At 42.9% G+C, this 23,768-nt stretch overlaps 1 protein-coding gene across 10 annotated transcripts in view; it reads left to right on the top strand.

Moving 5' to 3' along the window:
- ABLIM1 (actin binding LIM protein 1) overlaps positions 1–23,768 on the top strand; it is a 320,517-nt gene that overhangs the window by 253,924 nt on the left and 42,825 nt on the right. For 9 of the 10 annotated variants that reach the window (XR_003796975.1, XM_029244850.1, XM_029244853.1 and 6 more), the window contains 2 exons: positions 12,636–12,723; positions 16,389–16,447. Coding sequence is in view for 9 of the 10 variants with exons in the window: in XM_029244850.1 (XP_029100683.1) it covers positions 12,636–12,723; positions 16,389–16,447 (147 nt within the window). In the remaining variant the exon portion in view is untranslated. Of the gene's footprint in view, positions 1–12,635; positions 12,724–16,388; positions 16,448–19,635; positions 19,720–23,768 lie in introns of all 10 variants that reach the window. The other variant, XM_029244856.1, reaches the window with a different exon arrangement.

Below are 23,768 nucleotides of genomic sequence, written 5' to 3'. Positions count from 1 at the left end.
ATAAGATGTAGTTTAATTACACAAAGGAATACTATGGAATCATGAGACATGGTGAAGTACCAGTATACACAGAATCATGAATAATTCTCACGGTGTTGAGTAAGAGAGGCCAGACATATCTGCTTCCTGTTATGTAAACTTCAAAGACAGGTAAAAGTTAGAAGTCAGCATAGTGATTAGCAGTCAATGACTGGAAGAGGACATGAAGGGGCTTCTGGGTACAGATAATGTTCTCTTACTCTGTTTGGGCGCTAGTTACAAGTTGTGTTGCATTTATGACAATTCACTGAACTAGAAATTTATGATTTGTGCATTTTTTCCAGTGTATGTTCTACTCCAGTAAAGAAGTTTACTTAAAAGAAAAAAAAAATAAGGTGTACCTCTTTCCTACTCCAAAGAAAGGAAAAAAAAAAAAAGTGCATTCAGGACTTCCTGCCTACCTGGTAAGGGAGAACATTGTGATATAATATGTAAAATGCATGGCATTTTTTGTAACAAAGAAAAGAAAGAAAGCCAAATTGTAGAACAGACTGTAACAACAATTACCTTGGTCAGGGAATACCAAGTCTAGCTAACACCCAAGGAAATTCAACCCCAAATCCTTGGGTCCCTGGTTACCCTCTAAACTATGTTGTATTCCTTAATAACTTTTCGGAAGAGACTAATGAGATGATGTTATCCATGCTACTTAATCAGCTCCTGGTTTCAAGGAAGTACATTTAATATCTGTGAGACATGACATGACTTAACTGGATTTGAAAATGACAGGCAGGCTGAAGCTGCCAGGGCTGCTTTACAAGGATTTAGGATCACATTGTCCCAAACCACGAAGACCACCTACGTCAAGAAATAACATTTGGGAGAGTTGTTTTTAAAGGACTTGGTGTTATTTCTAGTGGTTTTGGTTTTTTGTTTTGTTTCTATAACATTTATCACACCGTTTGAATAGTTGGGGGTGGGAGGGATCGTGAAAGTAAAAGTTTTGTTAAGGTCTTTAAAAATCATCTAGTCTTCCTTGAGCCTTAGCAAACTGTAAAATATGAAGACCTTAATTTGGTACAATAAACCTTTATTTGTATTCTTTAAAAAAAAAGGAAGTTGAAAGATGATACTGTAAAGTCATAGGAAATACGCCGTTTTAGAGCAGATCCCAGCAAGGGCCTCCCCTCGTGAATGGAGCTGCTGAGGGTAGGGAGGCTGGAGGACCTGGTGCTTCTAAGCACAGTCTGGAGTTGGACAGCCTGGGGTTTAGACCACAGTTCCATTCCTTGCTAACTGAGTAACTTGGGTGATTTCTTGATGTCCCTAAGCTTTAATGTCCTCATGTGTTAAATGGACATAATAACCCCATCACAGGGTTGTAGGGAGAGTCAGATAGAATATGGTTTCTGAGGTGCTTAGCGTTAGTATCTGGAAACAGGTAAATACCGAGATGACAGCTGGGGCTCTGAAGTTCATCCTTTAGTTCTCTTTTGGCCATAATTGTGCAGGAAATGGTTGCTCAGCATCTAGAGATTTGGGGATAAGGGCTTCTGTTGGCCTATTAATTTACCCGACATTTCTAGAGAACTTGCTCTATGGAAAGCAAGAGAGATCCTAGAGCTATGATGACACATGTGTGGCCCACGTCTTTAAAGGGATGTATAGTCTAACGTGAATGAGAGGGAGCAAGCTCACCTGCACTTACTGGTCCCAGATACTTACTTTGGTATGAACTGAACTTGCCTTTAGTTACTTAATTTTCATAACAATCGTATGTGGCAGGGTTTCTTATGCCAGTTTTTACAGTTGAAGAAATAAGTCCAGAAAAGTGCCCAAGGCCACACCATTTGCAAGGTCAGAATGCAGACCCTGCGTTCTCTTGATTCCAAAGCCCATCTCTTTCTACTCCATGTTGGACAGTGGGATGGGGCAGACAGCCCAGCCATAATGTAACTGAAAGTGGGGTCCGGCTACTCGCCTCTCAAAAGCCAATAAAGAGGCCAGGTTGGTGGAAAGGAAAGTTTGTTTTATTTTTGATGCTGGCAACCGGGGAGGGTGGACGCCTGTCCAAAGGCCAACTCTCTGTCAAGCTCTGACAGTCATCTTGAAATTGGTCATCGGTGGTCAACCAGCATCATCTTGATTGTTTCAGGTACAGTTAATCTTCAGTTTCAGGTTCCGTTCGTTTCCGTTTCTTTGAGGCCAATTCTCAGAATTGTGGCAGCTTATGCCATGGCTACAGCCTGGTCATCATGTAGTTCACTTCTTCCACCTGGCGGGGGTTTCAGTATCTATAAGACAGCTCGCAGGATATGGCTCAGAATATTGTCTGTAGCCCTTAAGGAGGACCTAAAGGTCCTTGACTATGTTTAATGACTAAACTAGTATTATTTGGTCTCCTTTGACTGTTTTCCTTTGTTTCTGCATTCTCTCACTTCTCTGATTAAACTTATTCTTTGGCTAAAGTTTTTCCACAGACGAAAGGCGGGCTGAGGACATGGGGGGGCAAGGACCATATTGTCCTTCTCCATTTCAGTAACGTTCAAGGCAAAGTTAAATGTGTGGGACAGCCCAAGCCCAGAGCTGTGGGAGCACCAGAGAGGAGAGGTTAGTTTCAAATGCAGATATCCGTGCATTTCAGATTTATGTTTTGCCTTCAGTGTAGTTATTTGCTCTGCCTTGAAATTTGGCAAACTATTCAAAATACATGTTAACAAAACTTCTCAATCATTTTGGCCATCTTTTTATATCATACAGGATATTTCTATTTATTTTTCTAGTTGCCTAAGATTTCTGAAACAAGAGAAGTATTGTATCCATGATGTGGTGATATCAGTACAAGAGAATCGAACTTGTGTCCGAAGACCTGGGATGTTTCCTAGTTCTGACACTTAGCTGTGTGACCTTGGTTTTGGTGCAGCAAGTCATTTGGCCTCTGAGCCTCGGTTTGATCACCATAAAACATGAAGGATGATGTCACCTGCTTCAAAAGTTCAGAGAAAACTCCAATTAAATATTGTACATGGGGCTTCCCTGGTGGCGCAGTGGTTGAGAGTCCGCCTGCTGATGCAGGGGACGTGGGTTCGTGCCCCGGTCTGGGAAGATCCCACATGCCGCGGAGCGGCTGGGCCCGTGAGCCATGGCCGCTGAGCCTGCGCGTCCGGAGCCTGTGCTCCGCAACGGGAGAGGCCACAGCAGTGAGAGACCCACGTACCGCAAAAAAAAAAAAAAAAATAATGTTCATGAAAGCACACAGCCAAAGAACCAGCCTGAGAGATTCCCAGTAGCGACACTAAGGTTAATGGCGTAGCCTAGGTTTTCGTTTCAACGTCTCATGGGGTCCCCAGCAAGTTACTTAATCTCTCTGCAGCTCCATTTCTCTTGTTGTACAAGAGAATAGTGATTCCTCTGAAGAAAGAGAAATACTGATTAGATTAGCAAATTAGGCAATTGTTTTCTAATCCCTTTGAAAATGTTCGAGTCTTTAGACAACTGCTAACAGTACAATATTGCACACATATATCTAGCTTTCTTTATATGCAGGTATATTTTGTTCTGCAAAAAAAAAAAAAAAAAGTCTATATGTTTCAATAGCTTTCCAAAGGAATCTGGACCCCCCCAAAAGGAATGAATGCATGCATGCCCTGATGTGTCCTTGTGAACAGTGCACAGGAAAGTTCCTCTTGTCTTCCAGTCAGGTCTTTCCCCCACTCCCTACTGTTTTCTTTCTTTCTTTCTTTGTAATTGTCCTGTCTCTTTATTAAAGAATAGTTTATGTACCATAAAATACAGTTTATTTCTATTACATTTAAACAGCTGTGCAGCCATCACCACAATGCAGTTTTACAACTTTTCCATCACCTCATTTTGACTTTGCAGTCAACCCTGCGCCCAACTTTATTCCCATCCCCATTTCCAGCAGCCACCAATCTACTTTGTATCTCTTTCCGTTTGCCTTTTCTAGAAATCTCATAGAAATAGAATCAACGTGTAGTCTTTCGTGTCTGGCTTCTTAACATCATGTTGTTGAGGGTCGTCTGTGTTGTATGTGTCAGCAGTTTGTCCCTTTCATTTAAAAGCAGTAACTTTGCAGTATTGCACGATTTGAACGTTTCACATTTTGTGTATCTATTCACTAGTTGAGAGTCATTTGGATTATTTCCAGTTTGGGGCTGTTTTTGGAGAACACTGCTGTGAACTTTTGCGTATAAGTCTTTGTGTTACCAAGTTAACACAAGTTACCATTTCTTTGAGTTCGAAACCTAGGAGTGGAAGTGCTGGGTTGCATGGTATGTTTATGTTCAACTTTTTGAGATACTGCTAAAGAAGTTTCCAAAGTAGCTATACCACGCTCCTATTGCCGTATAAACTTTAGGATTGGCTTGTCAATGCACAAATAATCTGACTGGGATTTTTGGTAAAGATTACACTGACGCTACTGATCAATTTAAAGAGACCAGTTAGGTCTTTCAGGAATGCACACATCTACAGATAATGTTTATCTAGCACTGTTAAACTGCAAAGACTGCTTCAGAGTTTTTGCGCTTCACTCCTTGGAAGGAGATGAGATAGCAGTAACCATCTGCCAAAAGCCAGTATGCAGGTACACCGGGATGTTGCAGCCTTTTTTATTCTTTTGTATTTTGAGCTGGTCAGAGGGAACCAGAGCGCTGGAATGCCGTTGCGTATTTCTCTCTGCACCGTTGCGTGCATCTTCTCTGGGTAAGACCAGCCGCCGCCCCTCCCCCTGATGTTTGGAGCAAGGGCCGCAGTTGGGGCTCTGTAGTCGGTGAGGTGGCAGGATGCTCTTCTCTGTGCAGACTGGCTGTGCACAGACTTGTGGGGAGCCCTGTGGGCTTTGTGCAAGCCGCCTGGGCAGACTGATTTATTCACCTTTGCCCAGGGTCCAACCTTGGGCCACGGCACACCCTCACGATCCTGCCTAAACAGGATGCTGCATCAGGAAAAAAAAAAAAGCCTCCGGAACAGGGGAGTGGTAGCTTCAGGATCAAGCTGGTCCAGTTGCACTGGAAACCTCTCCCACTCCAAGGGAAAAAAACAACAAATGCAGAAAAGCCTGAGTCAGCCCTCGCATCGCATTTCTACAGGAGCAAAATGGGAACTAGTGTGATTCTGCCTCTCCCTCCCCACCCACGCACCTGCCACGGAAGCAACATCCTCGTTACTCCCTTTGGCTTCCTCATCTACTGTCAGGTTTCCCCAGTTCACAGTGATCTGCATGGACTTAGGTCAGTGCTTACAAAATAAAACAAAAGCAGCTTATTTCTGGGCCCCACCCCAGGGCCATTGAACCCATTTTTAAAAGGCTCTTGGGTGTTACTTATGTGCAGAAAAGTTAGAAAACCCCTGACCTAGGCCAACACACTAACCTCCAAGTGTTTGCATGTCCTTAGTCTGAAAGCACCATCAACCAGACCCATGTTTGCAAGAGTCTCCGGGACAGAAATGCAATCTGTTTATTCCTTTGGGTATTCTGAGCACCATCTCTGAATCAAGTTAGATTTTTAAAATGAGACTGCAAGGGCTTCCCAGGTGGCGCAGTGGTTGAGAGTCCGCCTGCCGATGCAGGGGACACGGGTTCGTGCTCCGGTCCGGGAAGATCCCACGTGCTGCGGAGCGGCTAGGCCCGTGAGCCATGGCCGCTGAGCCTGCGCGTCTGGAGCCTGTGCTCCGCAACGGGAGAGGCCACGGCAGTGAAAGGCCCGCGTACTGCAAAAAGAAAAAAAAAAAAAAAATGAGACTGCAAACCTAGACCTTGATAGTTTAACTTCCCCTGTGAGAATGATTTCATTCAACGACCTTTCAGTGCTACACCCTCAGTTTTTCTCAAGGGTCTGTGTAAGAAACAACTAGTTGGATGTTTCCAACCATCATCGAAATTAGTGTGGAAGTTGTTTTGCTGCTCCAGAACTGAGGTCCCCCTATGAGAATTCCTTTGGTGCTCTTTGGAGGCAGTTTACGCAAGAGGAGGCCTGGAGTCAGGCGACCTGGACTCACAGCCCAGCTCTGCTTTTTGGAAGCATTGGGAGCTTTGGAGAAATTGTTCACTGTGAGCTTTCTTTTTTTGCTTGCAGAACAAGATTGTAAAATAGCACCTACCTCACAGGGCTGTCTGAGGGCCGTCACTCAGAGCCCTTGGTCCCATGCCTGGAACAGAGCAAGACCCTACCGAACCTCAGCCTGCGGTGACTGTTACTAATTTAGAATCAGGAAACCTTGCCTCTCTAGTGACAATTGTATGTGACCATTTTTTTCCCACTGTGAGACTTTCGTGGCCCATTTTCCCTTTTGTCCTCATCTACTGAGAAGCTCGGATCCCAACAAACATGTTTGCCTGAGTGTGGAGCCTTTTGATTTTTTTTTTCCTCTAAGGTTTTTGTTCCATTGTTTTCAGGTCACAGCCTTCTCTGATAAGCATCTGGAAGTCCTTTTTGGAAGGAGGCGTGGCATAAGCTATAAATTGCTGAAGGCTGACCTCAACAGCCATGTTTCATATCTCCTGGGCAGTATCAGGAGTAAAGCACTCCAAGAGAAAAGGGGTAAAGAGAAACTGAAAAGGGCAGTTAGCCATTCCGGAGCTAAGCAGATTATCTGTCCAAGGACGGGGTCTATAATTACAGTTCTGTTTTCTACTCCCAGTGGCCTGTTACACTGGCACAGGGCTTAGGGCGTCAGAACTCCTCCTGGCTGTCAGACACTATGGAGTCTTTGGTTAAATTCCATTCCCTGCCATCAAGAATGTTCTTTCTCTACCTAGATTACTTTTCTGTTAACACTGCCTTGTGAGCTTGTAGAGGGACAGGATTTCACACAGAATCATAGAATTTTACAGCAGGATGGGACTTTTTACAGAGGAGGGTCCTGGGCCTTGGAGAGGGTAAGTAGTGACATAATTGAGGTCCCATGAGTAAGAAATAAAGAAATAATACCCCAGTCTCCTGATTCTGAATCTTGTAACCCTTTCCCTGCACCCCGTGTCCACAAGGAGTTCAGGGCTCCTTTCTCTTGCTTTATAGCAGGTGGTATTTCCCCAGATGGTATTCTCGCCTGTATGATAAAGTTTATACTTCAAGTTAGAGATTAACTAAATAGGAATAATAACCACACAAGTGTGACTTAATCAGCACCATTAAAGGCAAGTGATTTTTAGCACTTTGAATGTGTATGCAGGTGCTTTTATAAAACTCAAATAAACAAATCGTTTATGGTCCATAGAGTTCAATGCCAGCCAGAATGTGGACTTTTTAACGTGTGCATTTTGAATATGTGAAAATAAATAAGGTTGTAATTTTTTAAACATCAGGGTACAAAGATGGATGGAAAATGGTGATGACAGGGCTGTAGTGAGCCCCAGAGGTACATCTGGTCTCTTGGGCTGAGGCAGAGCTGGTGTTCCAGGGTGTGGGCCTGGGGACAGGTACCCGGTAACCACTGCTCATGAAGTCACCTGTCACAACAGAGCCCACAGTGCTTCAAAAGTTTGCACTCAGGGGACTTCCTTGGTGGCGCAGTAGATAAGAATCCGCCTGCCAATGCAGGGGACAAGGGTTTGATCCCTGGTCTGGGGAGATCCCACATGCCGCAGAGCAACTAAGCCCATGCACCACAACTACTGAGCCTGCGCTCTAGAGCCCGCGAGCCACAACTACTGAAGTTAGTTGGCCTCGCGCCTAGAGCCCATGCTCTGCAACAAAGAGAAGCCACCATGATGAGAAGCCCGCACACCGCAACAAAGAGTAGCCAGCCCCCCGCTCACCGTAACTAGAGAAAGTGCGCGTGCAGCAACAAAGACCCAAAGCAGCCAAAAATAAATAAAATTAAATCTTAAAAAAAAAAAATAAGTTTGCAATCAACAGCCTCCTCTCCACAGTGGATTGTGTGTTCCTCATCTGTTTGCAGATGGACGCTGTTTAGTCTCATTTTGCTCATGATCTGAAATACTTTTCCTTCTAAAAATGACTCTAATTTAAATGCTTTGGATTCAGCTACATCCAATTTTTTTGGTTAGTTTGCATATAACCGCATCTGTGTTCGGCTCTGATACCTTTCCTGGCCCTGTGCACAGGGCTTGTCTGTGAACCATCATGGGTGCCTGTGTTAAGAAGAAGTGAAACAGAGACGGGGTGGCTCACACATGCAAAGGAGGGGCTCCCCTATCCTGAGCACATGACCCTGTGCCCCCCGCCCCCCAGGCCTGCGCTGCTGCACAAACAGAAAGACTTTTAAACGGCTGTGCCACTGCCCTTCGATTCTGGCTCACTGTATCTCTTGACATGTTCGGCATCATGGGATGAAGCAAGTGCACGGGTCAAGACCGATGCCCCTGGCGTTATGCTGGCGGTGTTTCTCAGCAGTGGTTTTGCTCACGATTTACAGAGCAGAGTCCTGCCACAGGAGCGCTTGACAAATCTTCCGTCCGTCTTGTATGACAGCTCATGTAACATGGTTACTCTCCTTTGCCTGTCCTTGGGAAAGAGCGGCAGCATCCAGAGAGCCTTTTGTCAGCATCCCAAACCGCGCTAACAAGCCTTTCTGTGGATGGCCCTGGAACCACCTCTGTGCAAAGGATTATTATGTTGTTATTCCTATTATTATCGTATGCAGTACATCACAACATTTTCAAAATGTCATTTGATCGTTCACCCTAGCATCACTGTGAGGTAGATATAGCAGTGGGGTTATTAGTTATGGTACTAGTTAGGAACATGTGCTCCAGAGCCAGACTACCTGGGTTTGCAGCCTGGCCCTCCCACTTTCTAGCTGTGTGACCAGGAACAAGTTTACTAAATCTCCCCAAGCCTCAGCTTCCTCATCTATAAAGTAGGGAATAATAACCTTAGGAGGTTATTGTTAAACAAATGACTGAATGTTTGTGAAGTATGTAGAACAGTGACTGACACAGAATATTCATAAAAATGTTCACTTTTATTGTTAATGTCACCATCAACTTCATCATCTCTACTTTGCAATAGAGCTTCCGAGAGTTTGTGATTTGCCCAAGATCATGTTGGGTGTTATGACTCCAAGAGACAATGGACTTTTTTCCTCTTAGTCTTTTATTTCCTTATTACACAGTAACACAAAAATGAATCTTTGTAAAAGATCAAAGCAATACAGAAACATGTAAAGGAAATTGTTAGGTTCCCACCCTGCTCCTTCCTCTTTCCCCACAAGGAACCATAGAAAACTAACTGGTGTGCATTCTCCCTATCTTCTCTCCGTGCAGGGCACACATGTAAAATCAATATACATATATATATATATATATATATATGTGTGTGTGTGTGTGTGTCCTCTCCAGCATAAATAATAGTAACAGTGCCTGACTTACAGGGCTGGATGTTGGGGGGCAGGGGGTGAGGGCAGGCAATATACTAGCCCTCTCATCAGCTCCATGAGTTACGTGCTATTATTCTACCCATTTTACAGCTGTGGAAGTGAAGGTTAGGGAGATTGTCACCTTTACGGGACCACATGGTGCTGAAACTGGATTTGAATCCAGTCACACTTACCCCAGTAACTCCACACTTTTGACCACTACTATATGTGGCCATATCACAGGCATTATTTTTCCACTTGATTTTTTTCTCTTAGTAGTGTTTGTTTGAACTCTTCCCGTATAAATGCATATATGTTTACTTCTTTCTTTTAATGGCTACATGAGTCGATATTTTATTTCACTACTTTCTTATTTAGGTTGCTTCTGTTTCCTTGTTCTTTGCTGTTATAAGTAATTCAAAACTGAATATCCTTAATACATACACTTTGGGGCACATGTGTGAGAATTTCTGTAGAATGGCTTTTACAAGTGGAATCGTTCATCAGGGAGTAGTATGTACGTATACATTAAATTTCAATAAATATTGCTTTCCAAAAAGAATTTTGCTCACCAACAGTGTGAGAATGCCTGTTTCCTCACATTAGCCTTCTTCTTATCTTTGCCAATTTGTTGAAGAAAAACACCCTTTTTCTAAATTGTGTTTCTCTGATTCCCGGTGGGGTTGAGCTAATTATTTGGGGGGTTATCTACCTTTCCTCTGGAAATTGCCTTTTGCCCATATTGCCATTTATTTTTCATTGTAGATGCTCTTTATAAATTCTGGATAATAATCTTTTCTCTGAAATGCATGACAGATATTGTATCCCTGTCTGTAACTTTGTTTTATGTCTAGAGATTGTGTGTGCATGTGTGCAGGCACACGTACACAGTCAATATTTATCTTTATTGTTTCTAGGCTTTGCCTTGCTTAGGAAAGCCTTCCCAAGTTTGTTAAAACAGTCTCCTACATATTCTTCGAATATTTCTATGATTTTGTTTCAACTTTTAACTTTGTACCTCTCTAGAATTTGTTTTTGTGTAGGTTGTGAGTTAGGAATCTAGATTTAACTTTCTCTAAGTGAAAAACTCATTGTTCTCACCATTAATTGAATAACCCATTTCTTTCAACTCATTTGAAACACCACCTTTATCATAATTCTCTTGTTGTATGTATGGCTGTGCACCTGTTTCCTCTCTTCTGTCCCACTGATTTATTTTCTATCCCCGCACCAGTATTAGAACACTTTAATTATTTTAGCCTTAGAATAACTTTTTATTCGGGTAAGGGAAAAACCCCCTTCACTGCCACTCTCTTTTCCAAAGCAGTTTTTATATTTTTGTGTATTTTTTTCTTCCATGTGAACTTTTAAAATCAGCCTGTCAAGTTCTATAAAAGAAACTCCTGTGTGTATTTTGACTGAGAATATATTGCATTAATAGTTTCATTCTGGATAATTTGGCATCTTTACTATATTTAGTTTTCCCATCCGCAAGTACCATATGTCTCTATTTCTTTCATGTCCATCAGTTAAGATCCTTATGTAGATCTTTCATCGAAGGGTTTATTCGTTGCTATTACAAATAGGGACCTGTTTTCCCATCACCTGGACTTAATTTGTATTACTAGTGAATAGGAAAACTATTGGTTTTTATATATTAATTTTTTATCTAGCTACTTGACTGAACTCTTTTATTAGTGACCTTTATACTGATTTCTTTTCTTGATCTATCACATAGGCTAGGACTAAAGAAAAACGCTGGCGAAAGTGTACACCTCTGCCTTGTTCTTATCTTTAATTAGAACGCTTCTAATACTGCACCACTAAATATGGTAGATACACTTTATCAGCTTGAAGAAATTTCTGTTTCTAGCTTACTGAGGGCGTGTGCTTTTCACTGCAGACTACACCAGATTCCCGTCAAGGGGCCTTAATTCTGTCCCCTACATTTTCCTTGAGAATTCAGAGATTATCCAAATGCCTGGGACCTCCCAGCATTGGACCCTGGATGACCGAAGAGAAAGGGCTACTTCGTGTGAACATTTCCTATACTCCCCTCACATGCCCCCCCATCCCCCCTCCCACCCCCCGCCGAAATAAATAAATAAATAATGCTGTGTGGATAAGAGCAAAATTCCACTTCTGGAACTTTCTGGCAGGCACCACTGAAAAGGTTTCATTCCTGGCTTCTACTTGTAAATAACTTCCATTTTTTTCCCCCACTGGGTTATCTTGAGTAGCTGACCACCATCTCACACTCTAGTAGCTAATTGGTTTCATAGTTTCTACAGGAGGGTGTGAGAAAGGAATCACTACCTGACCTCTGATTTCCTGTTGAGATTTCACGCAGGCACAGGGTGAAGTCACTTCTAACTCTGGGCTCTCAGCAGTGCCTTGTGCACAGTTAATGCAAAAGAAATGTTTTTATGGTCGATTGATGAAATGATTTAATTGCAGAGTACATATGATAAGTTTTGGGTGGCGAGACTTTTTGCTAAGATGTGGACGAAAGGATTTTGCTATGTTGGGCATATGCATTTGGAGCATGACTCTAAAGGGACTTGGCACCTGTCTACAGATTTGTCCCTGTGTCCAGTGACACTTTGCTTTGGGGAAGTCAACACCCACTGTGGTGGCATCTGTGATATTTAAGAATGTGAAATGCCCAGGAATAATGCAGAGCCACCTCAGTAAAATGCCTTCTTCAGAAAACAATTAAAATGAGACTTTGGCAAAAGATTGTTATAAGCAGCAGAGAAGAGAGTTGGGGCTCCTTCCAAGATAAAAAGCAGCATATGAGTCTTTTACTATGGTTTTTCTCATCTTGATGTAAGCTGGGTAGATTATATTATTTTCAGACTGTTTAGCTAGGAAAGCAAGAACCTGCTAAATAGGATCCTTTCTTTTTATTGCTTTAGTGCAAACCAATACTGGCCTCCAACATCAATTTGGATGTTAATGTTTTTGAGGTGGGCTTGTTTGGGAGATGGCGTGGACTCATCTCAGGCACGTGCTATATAACTGGCAACCGTCCAGGAGAGCCCAAGCTGAGAGACAACTGGATGCCAGAAACCCCAAGAGGCAAGGCAGCTTCACATAGCAGGCACAAGTAGCTGGTCTTTGAACCCCTCCCAGATCCAGTGGGATCAGCTCCAGCTTCTTAGGGCTGTTGGTATAGGAAGTTTGGTCAATTGGACAATTATTTTTCCTGCCTTAGCTTCTTCTCTTTTCCTCCAAATTCCCACATCCAGAAAAGAGGCTGGGAGCAGTGACCAAGTAATAGACTAAAATATTTCCTACCTCTCCTCTTGCAGGCAGGTGACAAACATTACCACCCTAGCTGTGCACGATGCAGCAGATGCAACCAGATGTTCACAGAAGGAGAGGAAATGTATCTTCAAGGTAAGGTGGACTCGAGAATCCAGTAAGTTCTCCCCACCGGGGGAAAGAAAACCTTACTATGTTTGTTTTCAGAGAAGGAGGCATTTTTTTTAGCTGCAGGGCTACGTGGATCCAGAATGAATGTAGCCAAATGTTACCTCATCAGTTAGTATTAATCAGCCAAGCAATTGACATCCTGGCAGTGAGCCCCTGAGACTGTTAACAGAGGAGCGTGTTGCTTCTGGGTGAATGAATTGGACTTGATGTTTGCTGCTATGGAGGTTAGGCAAGAGTGAGAATCAGTGCGCCCTCCTCCCACCCAGCCCCCAGGGATATGCTTGGGAAACAAAAGATCAAAAGAGGGAAAGCATTTCTAGAAATGTTACACATTGGATGGCTACTTTGTCTTTTCTCACTTCACTGTCCTGGGGGAAGGATTTTGGGGGGCCTCCTAGGCTGCTCTTATCCAGGCTTTCAGGAAGAAGAAAATCTCATATTTGGTGAATTGCATCACAGATGTACTTCATCCCATTAAGATGACATAGCTGTCATAGTGTAAGAGAGAGGGACAGAGAGTGAGAGAACACACCCAAAGTCCCTGACAGAGAAATTGAGAAGTTTCTGGTGTCAAGGAAGGGCTCATTACCAGAGGGCCATTCAGTTATTTTTTTTTAATGAAAATAATTTTGAGAAAATTTCTCAGTGTAAAGCTGTGATTAGCTTTTGTCTCCTCTAAAATTCTGAAGCTTCTCAGAAAGCTTTAGGGGAGGATTCTCCTCCAGTCAAACAGCACCATCTGTGCAAGCATTTTACTAATTTTAGCGGGAAAAAGAGTCATTAAATAGACAAGGGCTTATCAGTAAAATTAGCAAGAACCACGAGAGCTGTTGCTTATTCAGTTTTGCTAATTACTGGGTCTCATTGGCCTTTACATGTCATTTCTTCGTCTCTCTCTGCATGTAACACTATGTGTAGTTTTTTTGTTTTTTTGTTTTTTTTTTTTTTTACAAATGTGTAGTTTTAATGAATGGTTTGCTTTGGTCTCAATTTTTGTTTTTATGCAACTAAGAAAAGTCTCTGGAAACGATTCTTGAGTATTAGAGCAAAGCTTTGGCTACTCTCCCCTTAAAAATGCTAGCTATATGAGAAACTGACAACCCAAACATCCTTTTAGCTTTAGAAGGATCTCTCTGAAAATTTTTGATTAAAGATCTCACTGGGGCTTCCCTGGTGGCGCAGTGGTTGACAGTCCGCCTGCCGATGCAGGGGACACGGGTTCGTGCCCCGGTCCGGGAAGATCCCACATGCCGCAGAGCAGCTGGGCCCGTGAGCCATGGCCGCTGAGCCTGCGTGTCCAGAGCCTGTGTTCCGCAGTGGGAGAGTCCACGACAGTGAGAGGCCCACGTACCGCAAAAAAAAAAAAAAAAAAAAAAGATCTCACTGAATTTTAAAGGGCCCAATAAGGGCAAGTGAGAAGCACCAAATCCGTGGTCTCACGTGTGCTTTATATGACGCATTTCCCCTGAGGACAGGCTGTGAATCCATGAGAGCAATAGGCAGGTGTCAGTTTACATTTTCAGCATAGAGCAGATTTATTCTTCAGTTGGTCTCCAGGCTCTGTTTTAGATCTGAGTGTGTCAATTACAGCACCCACAATCAAAGTCCCAAGAGTGCATGTCACCCCTGTGTCTGCTGAGAACCGAGACTCAGGGTTCTGTCTGGGTGCAGCTCTGCACGTTCACATGGTCCTGGAAGCTGAATAGAGGGTGATTTCAGGCTGTGCATGAGTGCAGCACATTCGTACTACAAATAAACAACTCAGTTTGGGCTACATTCAGAATTTGGGGATTGTTGTAAATCTCTCCTGGAGCTGGGCTTCTGTGTTCTTTGCCTGCCCTCTTGGCACGTCCTTGAAGAATGAGCAGTTTCATCCTCCCCAGCATCAGATGTTCTCTCTGGCTCCCATTCCCTATGTGTCTGACCTCTGGAGAACAGTGTGACACCATGTGCACACCCGGGATTCTGGGCCAGGACGCCCGCTCAGTAGAACCTCCACAGCACACGCAGCTCCTGGACCCGGCCCTGACCCCCGGCCCTTGGCTCTCCATGTTAAGACGATTTCCTGTGCTTTGTAGCCAGCCTCAGAGTAAACGCTAGTGCTGAATGGACTGTGCGTCTGCCTGGTTTTGGTTTGTTTAATTTTTTTTTTTTGGCCCTGGGTTAAGCAAGATAGAAATTACTGCTAAATAGGGATTAAAGTATTATTCTGATATAAAATGCATTTTCCCTGTCATTAATTTAATAGTATTTTAGTTCAGTGGTGTGAAATAATTCGAGAGTTATTCTAATTTGATACTTTTCAAGTACACACACAGATTGCTGCTTGAAGAGAGAAAGATTTCAACAATGAAATGTAGACAGTCTAATATTCATAGTGAGATTCTTATTAAGTTTATATCATTTACTTACTGCTTTCCACTTAGTAACTTTTTCAAATTTTTTTAACTTTTTATTTTATGTTGGAGTGTAGTTGATTAACAGTGTTGTGTTAGTTTCAGGTGTAAAACAAAGTGATTCAGTTATACATATACATGTATCTATTCTTTTTCAAATTCTTTTCCCAATTAGGTTGTTACAGAGTATTGAGCAGAGTTCCCTGTGCTACACAGTAGGTCCTTGTTGGCTGTCCATTTTAAATCTAGCGGTGTTGGACACGTCAACCCCAAACTCCCAAACAGTCCCTCCCCCACCTCCCTTCCCCCTCGTGACCATAAGTTCGTTCTCTAAGTCTGTGAGTCTTCAACTTAGTAACTTTATTCGCTTAGGTCTTTTTAAGTCCCTCTTCAAGTTCTTCTGCCCATTCCCACATTTGAACATACCCTTATGTGAACATATAAGACTTACATACAGGCCTTAGCCATAAATTACATAGATTGTCTATCTAGGCGTAAAAAAAAATCATATAGGCAGACATTTGATTCTTATAAGAAGAGAGCTTTTGATTGGATATAAGTGTTTTGCTTAGTTCTTTGGTACTGGTACCATCTAAGAAAGTGCTTTACACTCCTGTAAAGTGAGGCATTAACCCAGGAACAGAAGATGACACTGAATTAGTGCCTTCATTAGTTTAAAAGTGAAGACTTTTTGCAGTTAATTAAAAGGTTAAAAGTTAAAGGAAAACTTGTGGATTTGTAATGTAACTTTCAATCTTTCTGCTAGTTAGATTGGTCTCCTGTGTCTGTTGGATCAGCAAAAAATTCAGTGAGTTTTGCTTCTGGTTATAGGCGATCTGGTTTGACTTTATTGCCCTCATCTAAGTTGCTTGGTTGTTTTGATGTTATATAAGCATGGCTTATGGCTTATATTTCTGAAATTAAATGCAGCTGTTGCTAAGCACACAGACATTACTTTTAAAGGATAATGATACAGTTTAAAAACAAAAACAAAAACCACCACCCAGTCAAGAACAGTCTCTTTCATTAAGACACTCTTGTGCCCAATTAGTGGTCTCTGTGGTCTAGGATTATGACTGTTAGAGGACAAGTTCGGACCAGATGTGGAAAACTCCCCTGGAGTTTGAACTGTCATGATTCACTTGGGCACAGGGCCACTCTCAGAAGTTCTGTCTAACAGGACTCTGGCTGCTTTCCATTTCCTTTATTCTTAGCCATGCATTGTCTTTCCAGGTTCTACCGTTTGGCATCCCGACTGTAAGCAATCCACCAAGACCGAGGAAAAACTGCGGGTAAGGAAGGCAATAGTGCCATGATGCCAGGTGTACTTGCTGGGCACTGTGTTTGTAGTCACTGATTTTTGGGACTGGAGTTTGGGTGAAAGTACTTTTTTATAACTTTTTTTTTTTTTCCTCTATAGCAGACTAAGTGGAAAGGCCATTTGGCCAAAAAAGCAGGTTCCCTCCTACCTTAAATCAATGGTGGATTTTGTTCCAAATGCTTGTGTTGGACAAAATAAGCCTTGCCTCATAAGTCAGGTTCTTAGGAAAGCATTCAAGGGAAAAGTCAGACCTTACAGATGTGAAAAAATGTTTCATCAAGTTCTAGGTCCAACATCTGGTGACCTCATCACCGGGCTTTTTTTGTACTTTGTCCGTAATATCACTCCAGCCCAAACTCTGAGGCCATTGCTCAGCTCTTTCTACGTTTGATTGGCCTCTCAAATCCAAATTCACCGAGTGGCCTCCATCTCCAGAAGCTGATGACTTGTCAGATAAAACCTTTGGAGAAAATCATGATGAGCCCAGACGTGTCAATGTAAACAGGGATTCTTGATTGTTTTTGTAACTTAAACCTTAGGTAGCATCAAAATGTTTTTGTAACTCCCTAGAACATGGACCACTCGGGCAAGAGGATAGATTCTCTTTATCTCTCACTTCTTTTATCTTTCTTTCCTTTTTTTTTTTTTTTAATCTTCCCCTGGTCTTACTCAATTCTCAGATCACCTCCAGGTGACAATATTTCATCTGTTTAAAAAGCAAAGAGCTGAAAAAAAAAAAAAAAGCAAAGAGCTGTACACAGTTGCAAGGCCATGATCATAATCTGTATCTTACTCAGATGCCCCCAGTTTTTCACTTGGGCTGTGAAGTATTTTTCAGAGCAATAATCAGACTGCACCCCAGTCTACAGTCCCTCAGTTTAGCTACCTTACTGGTACCCTTGGAAAAACTGGAGGTTGACTAGGCCACCTGGTGCCTCAGGGAAAAGAATGGTCTGAATTTGTTTTGAAAGCCAGACTCTAGAAGACTCTAGAATGTGGTATCATTTCTTCTTGATCTGCCATTAGCAGACATAAGGAACAACGTGTGTAATCCCCAGCAGCTGCATAGCTGCTGCATCGATGTGGCCCGATCACTAATGTGTCACTTGTGAAGGGGTGACTTGGCTTCAGAGAAATGATTATCAGTGAGACCCATTTGTTTTTGGCCTGCCACCCTGGGAATGACAGCTCTTATTTTCATTTTCCAGTATCTTTCCTTTATTCTCAGCAAAGCCCAGGTCTGCCCAGCAGCTTTATTTCCTTTGCTTTTTTTTCTGCTTCAGCTGGCATCTGTAAGATCAGATGGAGATATTTTTCCATTTGCGTAACTTGTCCCTCGCCTGTGACCCTGAATAAAAGCAGTTGTCTTAGAATTCAGTTAACGTAATCAGACTTTAAGGGGAAAATGACTTTTTCTCAAAATAACTGAATAAAGACCAGACAAACTGGAGAGGAATTTGTCCACCAACATCAGGATGATTTGGTCCCTGTTTCAACATAGAGTTTCCGCTTGAGCATGTGTACCTAACCCTCCCATCTATCAGTCAGTCAGGTGCACACTGGAACAGTCACCAGACTCTGGGATTTTTGAGGACCCATGGATGCTTTGAAAGCAGTTTGTTGTTATAAAATACTAGAACATTAAAGAAGAGGTTAAAGAACATTAAAGACAGTAAGAGGTGACTTACTGTCACTTTTATCATAAGAATTTAAAATTCACAGCATAGCTTGTGGATGCTGCCGAAAAACCACCCAAGTAGCTAGTGGTCGGCACTGTCTTTACAGTGTTGCTTCAGTTTCTTGAATAATCATTTTCACTTCATCCCTGATGAAGTGTTTTGGGAGATGAAGAGAGGAATACTGACGTGGCCAGACTGAATGGAATGTGTCTTTTCTCTATAAGGATTGCTTAAATTTGCAGATTGTGTTACTAAAATGATTTTTTTTTAAAAATCAACACTCTTTTTTTTTTTTTTTTTTTTTTTTTGCGGTACGTGGGCCTCTCACTGTTGTGGCCTCTCCCGCTGCGGAGCACAGGCTCCGGACGCGCAGGCTCAGCGGCCATGGCTCACGGGCCCAGCCGCTCCGCGGCATGTGGGATCTTCCCGGACCGGGGCACGAACCCGCGTCTCCTGCATCGGCAGGCGGACTCTCAACCACTGCGCCACCAGGGCAGCCCTAAAAGTCAACACTCTTGATTGCATCTTGATGGAACTCTATGGATAAGATCATGAAAGCAGCTAGTGAGATACTTCCACTCATTCTGGCCAAGAGGACCTGTTGCTCTTTTTTCCTTTAGTGAAACTTTCTAGAGAATTCCAAAGCTCTTCTCCTAAAGCCAACATTTACCACTTGGGAGGTCAGCCCAGCCCTCAGCTCACTCACCCAGAAAGAAGGAGGAGGATGCACCTCCGAGGAAAGAGGTTCTGATGTGGCCCAAGTGGGGTACCAGCTGACGCTGGTGGGATTTAAAAGAGGCTAGATTTTTGAAGAAGGAATAAATCTTGTGCTCTCTTAAGGGTGTGTCTCCAGATGACAGTCTTGAGCCAGGATTTCCAGGCCTTTTACTGGGTGTCACATCAGTGCAGTTACTATAGCAAAATGAAAATGTTTTTAAGAATATTTTGGCAACCCCACTGAGTAATCCACGTCCTTGGTACTTAAAGAATTTGTGGGGCTTTTGTAATAACAGATTCTTAAGAACATCTCTCAGTGGCTTCATTGGCTTCTCACTCTTCATATATCAGAATATTTAAGCCAGAATAAATGGAAAGGAACGATGGTGGGTTGGAACATAGGTAAACATACTGTAACTTGAAGACCAGTTAGGGAATTCCCTGGAGATCCAGTTGTTAGGACTCCGCGCTTTCACTGCCAAGCGTGTAGGTTCAATCCCTAGTCGGAGAACTGGATCCTGCAAGCGGCACGGCGCAGCCAAAAAGAAAGAAAGAAAGAAAGAAAAAAAGACAAGTTACTATGCTTTTAAACATGGACCCCCAAAACACACCACACACACACACACGCACACACACAACTAAAGTGATGTCACTTGTCACTTATCAGATTAGTTTTCCTGAAGGTTTTTTTCTGGTTTTGATAGTGTTTCTGAATCGAGGCTATTTCACTGTTCATTCTTCCCTTTTTCATGTTTCATGGCAGCCACGAAACATCCGTCGTTCTCCATCTGATTTCTTTTATCCCAAAAGTCTGATTCGACGCACAGGATGGTCCCCGTCTCTGCAGGTTGGCGCTGTGTCTGGGCTGAGGCTAGGAGCCACTGTCCCGGGCCCCAGGCTTCTGTCGCTTTTCCTCCCCTTGCTGCTTTCCCCACGTAACTTCGGGCTCCTGCAGAGGCAGATGCTTTTTCTCACCCCACGGAGTGCATCTCACATTCTGAGTCGGGCTGTTTTCTTCTCTGGACAATGTTTTCATTTAGAGCAGTGACTGAAGCATTGTCTTCAGTACAGCGAGCACGTTGGAAGCTACCCTTTTGGTCCTATGCTCACACGTTTGTTCGTTGATCAAATATTTGCTAAGTACCCAGGTATAGTAAGGAAGAAAAGACAGGTAAATAATTATAGAATGATAGAGATATGTATCACAGGTTATGGATCATAAAGATCAAGGAAGTTCAGATGAGGGAAGGGGGTCAAGGGGCACTTCCTAGGAGAAGTGGTCTTTGAGTTGAGTTATGGAGGCTGAATGGGATTTGAACATGTAGAGATGATGTGAAAGGGGTGGGCCTGGTGAAGAGAACGGCAGGAGCGGGGAGCTGGGGAAATGCAGTACTTCGGGAGGGAGAGGTTTGGCTCCAGGAAGGAGTAGCGAAGTGGGAAAGGAAACAAATAAAACCAGGCACCAGCTCTGTCTGCAAGAGGCTGGGGGATTGACATACACTTTCATTGGCTCTCCCTAAGAATCCCCATGAAGTAGCTATCCTGATTCCCATCTTACAGATGGAGAGACAGAGGCCCATCATAGTTAACGAACTTGCCCAGAGTTATCCCAGCGGTAAGTGGAAGAGCTGGGATTGGAACCCAGGTCTCTCTGAGCCTATAACTCATGTTCTTTCCACTGTCCTACAAAAGGAGAGTAAGAGAGAAACCTGGGAAGGCAAAAAGAGGACAACATGAAATACTGGCGAAGTTTGATAGTGTAGAAGGAGGAGGTGGTGTTTCAAGGCAGCACCACCTGCCCAGAGCATCCTACAGGAACAGGGAAGGTACTCAGCTTGCTCTCCAGATGAGCAGCAAAGCAGGGGAGTATGTTCCCTGCACACACTTGACCTTCTTTCGGGGTCTCTTAGAAGCAGTTGAAACCTTGGCCTGGTAAATTACGAGTGACTTTCCACAATCCTATCTTTGTCCAGAGGAAACCCATTTGACAACTCAGGGTTGCAACACAGCTCTTTAGTCCAGGCTTTGTGCCTGTGCCTGTTTTCTGTGCCTGCCAGAACTGTACTACAGCCCAGGAGAGTTTTGGTTTGGATCTACTTTTATTAAAACTTCACCTTCTTTCTTTAAATGATTTGAAAAGTAGTTAGAAGTACAGAGTTTCAGAGTAGAAAGGAACGTTTTAGATATCAACCTGCTAAGTTTCTTCATCTGTAGAATGAAGTCAGCCCAAGGCTACGCAGGTCATAAACAGCAAAGACTCCAGGCCTCAAGTGCATGGTGTTGGCCCGTGATGCTGGGTTACATCCAACATGTATATGTCATATGATCTTCATCTATCTTAAAGCTTTAGCTCCAGTGGCAGGGTTTCACGTACAGCAAACTTACAGTGTCATGAATCCAGAGGAAGAACCAAAGATGGTCCCCACTGCCAGTGAGTGCTCAGAATTAGTACCTACTAATTTCTGTAGGTATTACCTACAGAAAAATACCATCAACTGTGATCATTTTTGGTCTTCTCCAGACCGTTAAGTCTAAGAGACATGGAGCATCTTGAGAAGTGGTGGGGGGGAGAGAGAGAGAGAGGCTGGGGGGGGGGGGGTCTGTCTTGAAAAAGCCTTCTCTCTTCCTATCCTGTTGTTCAAAAGGGACATCTGATTCCCATTATTCAGCATTAAATATCAGTGAGGTCAACTGTAGCCCCATCACAGAAAGGTGTCAACAGCTTGGGACCCGGCAGAGAGAACAGGCTATTTGACAAGGTCTTGTTGCTTCACCCGTTGGCCATTGAGGAACAGCTCACGAGAACGTTCGAGAAGCCTGAAAATGCCAAAGCAATTCTCAAGCCACCCAGATATTTTGATCTTTTAAATATTGTGGCCTACACAGCCGCTCGTTTCACCAGATAATATCAAGCAGCTTTAGTTGTTAGGTGAACTGTACACCTTGCAGGGACATTCAACATTCCACGCCCCTGAAATAAGCCTGGTTTTATTGTGGAGGAAAGTCATTTTGTTATTTATATTCTGAAATCTCCCCTTCTTTCCTCTTGCTGAATTATAGGTAAAGAAAATGGTGAAAATAGAATCACGTAAGAAAAACATATTCTGGTTTTGCTTACGTGGAAGAGTTTTATAGGAATAGCAGATTTTGTCTATAAGTAAAAGTTGGTACTGAGCATTTATAATTCCTGTTGTAATGCATTATAAACAAAGCATATGATATTCCCAGGACCAAGTCTGTGATATTCTGGAATGGATCACTTGCTTACATTCTAAAAAGGGGCTTCTGTGTTGTGCCTTTGGAGGCTGAAGTATGAATGGCTGCCTTCCAAAATGGGCATGAGTGTTTTTCTTCTGAAACTAACATTCACTATATTATAACGTATGCACTTGCAAACCCATAATATACCCAACAAATACCATGTGTATATTTCTACAAAGGAACTAATTAGAGGCTTTAAGTATGTCTAGAACAAGGAAATAATGCTGTTATTGTTTTATTAATGTTGCTACCATACATACCACTTTGTTCCCAGCTTTCACTCTGTTTGAAAGTTTTATTCTTTTTGGTGTGTCTTTACAATGCATCAGAATGTATGGGTGTTAAGATTTATCCTGCAAAGACAGTGGGGACTCTTGGCCATAGTAAATGGCCGTTGTGCACCTGGCTCTAGAGAAGGAGATGTGTGCCCGTGAGTCCCTCCTGCTTCCTCATGAACAAATTTCTTTTTCCAAAAGGAGTTCCTGGGAATTCCCTGGTGGTCCAGTGGTTAGGACTCTGTGCTTTTACTGCCTAGGGTGTGGGTTCAGTCCCTGGTCGGGGAACTAAGATCCCACAAGCCATGCAGCACAGCCAAAAATAAAACAACAAACAAACAAAACCAGAAAAAGAACCAAAAGGAGTTCCTTTTTTGACTTAGCAGTGAACATTCAGTATATGCAGATTTTAAAAAATATTCCTTCTTCTGCAGCTGTTATCACCACCTTGTCTGGTGAACTTCAGCAAAAACCCAAGGCAGGTACTGTCAGCCTTAGCAGCACTTTGTATAAGGTGTTAATCACCTTATATCGGTAGTTGTCCCGTAGGTGTTCGTATGATCTCTCCGATCTGGGTGCCAGTTGCCTGTAGCTCTCTCCCTTCTTAGAGCATGGCTTTGGATGAATGCAGATTAGATGAACGTAGTTGTTGCACCCCTGCTTCTGCTGAATGGGGGGAGGGCAGGGGCAGCAGAGGGCTCTCCAGCTCTCCCCTTCTAAGAAGGGACCAAGTGTGCATGGTGGCCCGTGACTGGAAATAATCGGAAAATGTCACTTCTCTGGTTAATCTCCCGGCAAAGCTCTGGTAAGTGTTTTTTAATGGTGAACATTTGAAGAAGGTTGAGAGCTGGGGTTGAAGCATAAAATGGTCTCTTCAATGTAATTTTCATTCTGTGACTGTGCCTCCTGCAGGGTAGAACAGGTGGACAAAGTGAAGGCGTAAGGGAAAATATCAAGTGAAAGGTAGTTAGAGGGTTTTTTTTAAAAGTTTCATACAGAAAACAAAAAGACTTGCATTTTCAAGCAAATAAAAAGCCTTTTTGAAATCAAAAGTAAGTATGTGAATGTGTGCTGGAGAAATAAATGTTAGATTTAGACCCCTTCCTCATGAGCGATTGAGTGAGGACAGCCACATACAACTACAAGGTTCTTTCTGAAGGATCCTTGCCTCTTGTTACCAAAATAAGGATTAAATGATTTGCCTGATCTTGTTGGCAAAATACATTGAAAGATCACAGCCAGTCTATAATCCTTCCTATATCTACCTTGCTTTTTCCACCCTTCCCTCTACCTTTTTATTTTCCTCCAAAGATGGCATCAAAAGAAAGAACTGAACTTTTCCAACTGTGCTTTCAAGTTC

This window comes from Monodon monoceros, unplaced genomic scaffold (assembly GCF_005190385.1).
Source record: "Monodon monoceros isolate NGI ecotype Baffin Bay Population unplaced genomic scaffold, NGI_Narwhal_1 Super_Scaffold_4, whole genome shotgun sequence".
Lineage (NCBI taxonomy): Eukaryota > Metazoa > Chordata > Mammalia > Artiodactyla > Monodontidae > Monodon > Monodon monoceros.
Note: the sequence above shows the minus strand (reverse complement) of the source record. Positions and strands in the feature narration are given on the sequence as shown.